Raw genomic sequence first — 6,876 nt, 5'->3', positions numbered from 1 at the left:
TATAGCCTGGTTGATATTCATTACGTTTACATTTTAAATAAATAAGATTTTTTGTTTTGACTAAAAAGTTTGCCTTATCTGTTTGTTTTTGAGTGTTGATAGTTTAGTGTGTATATAAGCATTGACTTCTAGACCGTGGACAGCATTGGGTAATTTGAAGGGGGTTTCTACAGACCGTATTGAGTTTTTTTTTTGGGGGTATGATATTTGTGCGTCTGTAACTAATTATTAACTATTCATTCAGGACTATCCATAATCATGGTAGCACACTTATGTAGAAGTGTTTAGAAACATATTCTATTCTTATTTACAATTAAAGTGACTTAAAAATGACACAATACATTATTTACCATTTATTTCTATTGGGCACAAAATAATAACATTATGCACTAGTATTGATTTCGTATCATACGCATAGCGTTTTACCGCAGCCTTTTATTTTGAAGGTAATATCAGAAAACCAGAAGTCTTAATGCTGCTGCCGGATCGCGAATGTAGCTGCCGTGACGGCAGTGACGCTAATACGGAAGACAGTACAGTATGCGCTAATACCAGAGAGGCAGAGGACGAGAGAGACCCAACTCGACGGAAAATCTGTTGCCCTCCAGCAGGAGGCGTATTTTCGTACACCAATCAAGGTGATTTTATATGGAGGTCAAGAGAGTTTCGAATTTGGTCAACAAAAACAACGAATGACTTATTTGCTACGTGAGGTGTATTTGATTGAATAGAAGTGTTGTAATGCTTGTTGTTAAGAGTGTACTGATATAAGTAGGGCACGTGACATCCCGGCAACTTTGAGAAAAAACACTTTATATCGGAGTTGTATCGAGATGGCTATGCATATTCATGATTGAGGCTAGTGACGTAGCGTCTCTCTCTCGCCATTCATTGAATACAGGCGGTTCACGTCAACAAACTTAATCGAATATTCAAAAAGAGATTACAATAATGAGATGTATCCACCAATCCAAAGAAAGGATAGGCGGGAGCTAGACAGCCCTCCGTGCCACTTTGTGGACAACGACTCCCATTTGTTAGGGCGGAGAGACATGTATCTTGTCAGTATATCCAACATCTTTGCAACGGCGACTACTTCCTCATCAGTGCGTCATAGCAGGGTTGACCAATAGGATGAAATAACTTTGTTTATTATGGACAATCCTCAAGGCGCACAATATGCGCATAAGGTCTAAAATGGCTTTGCTTGTTACCAGAAATATTGAAATATTATTAATTGTTTGATCAATTGAACATAGCGTATTTACATTTGGAATATAATATAATACTTTATATGTGTTTTTCATAGCCTATATAGTCGTTGAACAGGAGGCTTTGGCTATATTGTTGTTTCTCATGGTCTTAAAGCCAATATTAGACAACATTTATGTTCGTTTCTGTCTATTAGACTCTCTACTTAGAATATCCATAGGCCTACTGATCTCCCTTCAGCCAATAACACTAGGCCTATCCAGCTGTTGTCTCTGAATCCCTTCAATGCCATTCATAATTACATTAAATTGAAATATTGGGATAAATTGCACTATTTTAAAAAAACTATTCAAAATCATTGTTACGTTAGTCCTGAGATTTCTTCAATGAACCAATTTAACCACGTGTTGACGTTCTGCTCTATACAACCTCATCACCATCCATGCTCATATAGGCCAAACTAGCATCAGAAATCAATAGGCTACTCGGGGGGGCAGTATGAAAAATGTATGCACTCAATAATTGTAAGTCGCTCTGGATAAGAGCGTCTGCTAAATGACTAAAATGTAAATGTACATTAATACATACAGATTGTGTAAGTAGGCGGCCTAGCCTAAATGTGTGTTGCTGGCTACAATGTTGCGAGGCACAATCCGGCAGCAGTGACATATAGACCGGCACATCCGTATCACCCCTCCCACGTCCACACGAGCGCGCACAGACACACACACACGCGCTTCAACCATTCTTATTATACTTCAGTGGCTCCAACATACTAGGAATTTTTGCTCAGCACCCATGGCTCCCCATTAGATGCTCAAAGCGGCTGTTGTCAGAACGAATTATATCTGCCCTACTGCTGCTTACTTCTGACCTTGCCTGCCTCTGGTAGGGTTTTGAATATTTTATTCAGAATTCATGTGCTCTATTCCCAATGGCTACATCCGATGGAAATGGAGTAGACGGCTGTCTTCTGCATAGAGGCAGATCTCAAAGTGACCCAAACCTACTCACCGAGTCAGGCATCGATCTAGTGCACAACACAGGTAAGGGACATGTTTTATTGTCTGGATATTCTATAGGCTATGGTATTGGCGTTTTATTATCATCGTTTTGGCGATAGGCTACAGTGGTCTCCTAAAGCCATCCCCAATTGCTAAATGGGATTTGAGGACCACATCAGAATAATAAGCACTCCATGCTTCCATTTGACAGCAAATACAATAAAACCGAGATTCGCAGACAATTGGTAGGAAAATATTTTCCTCCAGTTCTATTTAAATGAATGGATGCTCTCCCAAAATAAGCTGTTTGTGCATGATGTCTTATATGGTTTTGCAGTAAATGTGCAGATTATAAATTAACTTTAGCCTATAATGCAAAGCCTATTTTACACAAACCCATAATATTTCGGACATCATTGCATCCATTTTGCTACATTTATGTATAGGCCCAATCAGATTGGACGCAAAGATGACATAGGCTACAGTGAAGAAAGCGCATGGTGTGGTAAGTCTATGTCTAGACACATTTTTGCGTCGCTGGGTTATATTGTGATTCAATGTTACATTGAGCGCACAGACACTGACATTGAGCGGACACATTTATAATGATTATTTTAGCAATTTCGTTCAGCATAGGCCTGGGTTTCGGGTGGTAGCTTATATTGGAGGCTCATTCAATGGACCTTTGCCTATCCCCGACTCGGCCACTGCGCTTGGCAGCATAAATTGGATCCTATGCTGAGGTTGAGCTGATCAAACAGTCCTATGATCAATGACCCTGCGTTCCACGTGATGTATGTATGACTTCGACGTCTGTGCTTCCCTACATATAGAAGAACATCAATTCCCTATAGTGTGGCCCATGCAGGTATGCACGGAGCACCTAGAGCAATCATAGGCTATTCCCCTTTACGTTAACCTACCTCTTAGCCTACCTCTCAGCTGTTTTCACCTATATGGGTGATACATCTCTTTCCCTTGATAAATAAACAGACTCTCCATCCCTAGAAGCATGTTATTTACCAACCAAGCATTGTTATTCTCAAGTACTTTTAGGCATAGTCTGCAGGCCTAATGGCATTTTGTTGTGATATTTTAAAAAACAGTTGCCTAAATTATTTTATTGGACAGCTATTACATATTGGTGCCAGGCCGTATCTGTTTAAGAAGACAGTATGTTTATGGCATATTTATGGTTAAATTGAGCGGGTTCTTGACCTTTTACTGTTCCCTCTCCCTCTCCCTTTCTAACACACACACACAGTACACAGTACACAGTACACACACACACACACACACACACACACACACACACACACACACACACACACACACACACACACACACACACACACACACACGTTAACAGCTACAGTGCCTTCAGAAAGTATTCATACTCCTAGACTTATTCCACATTTAGTTGTGTTACAGCCTGAATTCAAAATGGGTTACATTTATTATGTTTACCATCCATCTACACACAATATCCCATAATGACAAAGTGAAAACATGTTTTTAGAAATTTTAGAAAATGTATTGAAAATGAATAACATAAATATTTAATTTACATAAGTATTCACACCCCTGAGTCAATACTTTGTAGAAGCACCTTTGGCAGCGATTACAGCTGTGAGTCTTTCTGGGTAAGTCTCTAAGAGATTTCCACAGTTGGATTGTGCAACATTTGCCCCTATTTTTTTCTCACAATTCTTCAAGCTCTGTCAAATTGGATGTTGATCATTGCTAGATAACCATTTTCAGGTCTTGCCATAGATTTTCAAGTAGATTTAAGTCAAAACTGTAACTCGGCCACTCAGGAACATTCACTGTCTTCTTGGTAAGCAACTCCAGTGTAGATTTGGCCCTTGTGTTTTAGGTTATTGTCTTGCTGAAAGGTGAATTCATCTCCCAGTGTCTGGTGGAAAGCAGACTGAACCAGGTTTTTCTCTAGGATTTTGCCTGTGCTTAGCTCCATTCCGTTTATTTTTTATCCTGAAAACACCCCAGGCCTTAACGATTACAAGCATACTCATAACATGATACAGCCACCACTATGCTTGAAAATATGGAGAGTGGTACTCAGTAATGTGTTGTATTGGATTTGCCCCAAACATAACACTTGGTATTCAGGACAAAAAGTGTATTTCTTTGCCACATTTTTTGCCTATTACTTTAGTGCCTTGTTGCAAACAGGATGCATGTTTTGGAATATTTTAATTCTGTACAGGTTTCCTTCTTTTCACTCTGTCAATTAGGTTATTATTGTGGAGTAACTACAATGTTGTTGATCCATCCTCAGTTTTCTCCTATCACAGCCATTAAACTCTGTAACTGTTTTAAACTCACCATTTCCCTCATGGTGAAATCCCTGAGCAGTTTCCTTCCTTTCCGGCAACTGAGTTAGGAAGGACGCCTGTATCTTTGTAGTGACTGGGTGTATTGATACACCATCCAAAGTGTAATTAATAACTTCACCATGCTCAAAGGGATATTCAATGTCTGCATTTTTTTCTTTTTTTCCCATATACCAATAGGTGCCCTTCTTTGCGAGTCATTGGAAACCGTCCCTGGTCTTTGTGTTTGAAATTCACTGCTCGGCTGAGGGACCTTACAGATAATTGTATGTTTGGGGTACAGAGATGAGGTAGTCATTCAAAAATCATCTTAAACACTATTATTGCACACAGAGTGAGTCCATGCAACTTATTATGTGACTTGTTAAGCAAATTTGTACTCCTGATCTTAATCAGGCTTGCCATAACAAAGGGGTTGAATACTTATTGACTCAAGACATTTCAGCTTTTCATTTTTAATTAACATTATGGGGTATTGTGTGTAGGCCAGTGACAAAACATCTCAATTTAATCCATTTTAAATTCAGGCTGTAACACAACAACATTTGGAAAAAGTCAAGGGGTTTGAATACTTTCTGAAGGCACTGTAAAACAATGATTGAAGCATTGAAGCAGTGACTATGATAACCATGTCTTTTACTTGAATGTGCCTACACATGTAGCCTTCACCCATTCACAGGGCACTGCTAATGGAGTATACCGTAAATACAGTTCTGTGTCATTCAAGAGAGCAATAGTAGTGTCTGGTGACCCAAAGTACACATTGTCCGTCCTCAGTGTATCATCACTGTGTGAGTGTCGCGGTCCACAGTCTTTGCCAAAGGATTACTAAGCCTTTTACACAGTGGCCTTTGCAGCTGCAGAGACTGACACTGTATTCATCCACTTAGTTAATGAGAGAGAGAGAGAGAGAGAGAGAGAGAGAGAGAGAGAGAGAGAGAGAGAGAGAGAGAGAGGCAGAGAGAGAGAGGCAGAGAGAGAGAGGCAGAGAGAGAGAGGCAGAGAGAGAGAGGCAGAGAGAGAGAGGCAGAGAGAGGGAGAGAGAGAAGACAAAACAAGAGGACAAAGGCACAGCATTAGCTATAGAACATTCAAGGCAATTTTACCCTCCATCCTTGCTGGGGCAATGCACTGTACCACTAAGTTTGTAGTTTGTATTACTGCAAGGGCTAATTTGTATTTAAAGTACTATGGATTGTATGAAAGGTTTGAAAAACAAATACTAGTCTGAGATGTTGTTGCCAGGCCAGGATGTTACTTTGGGGGGGTTTGCACCCCGCTTAAAGAAGTTTAGAGAAAACACTGCAGGGTCTTATACTCCAGTTAGAATGTATACGTAATACCAGCCATTGTTGTGAACAAACCTATTTTTGACACGGTAATGCAGGGTTCTACACTAACATTTTCCAACTTTTTCAGTTAGTGGCACTAGCACATGATTTGGTCGCACCAATTTTTTAAATAATTTATAATGACACGGCCTGTGTCCCATAATATTATTATTAATATTTATCTTTTAATATGACTTCATTCCGTACAGAACCAGGCTAATAATGACTAGCCATATTTTAAATAGGCAACATTGTATGTTCTAAGTCCATAACAATGCTTAAACCACATCAAGGGACCATTTTTGGGGTCTGGGAAAAATTGGAGAAATTTAGATTTTTTTGTGTAGTTGGCCTTTAACTCAGGTGAGCACCAGCCAGACAGTTGTGTTTGGCTAGCAATGTTTTTGTTGCGCAGTTCTGATGGGAGTTTTCAAAACAAATGACCACTGGATTGATGCAAATAATCATGATTGGCAGGTAGGCATAGGCTACTTTGTAGTTACCTTTTAATTGCCTTTCCGTCTACCCGCAGATGGTTAGGCTATCATTAACATTGCTAATGGCTACGCACACTGCACACACAGGGCTCGACATTCAGGTAAATTTGCCAGCAGACCGGGCCAGTGTCAACTGAAAGCTACAGGCCCGAATTAAAAGACTACTGACAGGAAATTGAATGAAGCGTGCATAATTTCAATAGCAGATGATTTTATCTTTCAGTTGCGGGCTGAGCAAGTAGCCTATACAGGGTTCATACAGACATTGGCAAGTCAAATTCAAGGACTTTCAAGGATTTTTTCAAGCTCTCTTATAGTCTTCCGCCATCATGATATTTTAAACTGTTGTGACTCAGATTATTTTGTGTACATGCTCAATTAGCCAAGCGTGCTTTATTATGAAGAACAACAATTTGATTGCTGATGTAAAAGGTTTGAGTCACGCTCAAGCATCATAACCCTCCCCTTCACTCTGAAT

The 6,876-nt window shown here is 39.7% G+C and overlaps 1 protein-coding gene across 2 annotated transcripts in view; it reads left to right on the top strand.

Annotated features, from left to right (window-relative positions):
* Positions 1-1,958: 1,958 nt before the first annotated feature.
* LOC121545951 (phosphatase and actin regulator 3-like) overlaps positions 1,959-6,876 on the top strand; it is a 61,249-nt gene continuing 56,331 nt past the window's right edge. For both annotated transcript variants that reach the window (XM_041856894.2, XM_041856893.2), the window contains exon 1: positions 1,959-2,258. In XM_041856894.2, coding sequence (XP_041712828.1) covers positions 2,147-2,258 — 112 coding nt within the window. In that variant the 5' untranslated portion in view covers positions 1,959-2,146. The remainder of the gene's footprint in view (positions 2,259-6,876) is intronic.

The sequence above is a fragment of the Coregonus clupeaformis genome, chromosome 30 (assembly GCF_020615455.1).
Source record: "Coregonus clupeaformis isolate EN_2021a chromosome 30, ASM2061545v1, whole genome shotgun sequence".
Lineage (NCBI taxonomy): Eukaryota > Metazoa > Chordata > Actinopteri > Salmoniformes > Salmonidae > Coregonus > Coregonus clupeaformis.
The sequence above is the reverse complement of the archived record's forward strand: the minus strand, read 5'-3'. Positions and strand labels throughout refer to the sequence as shown.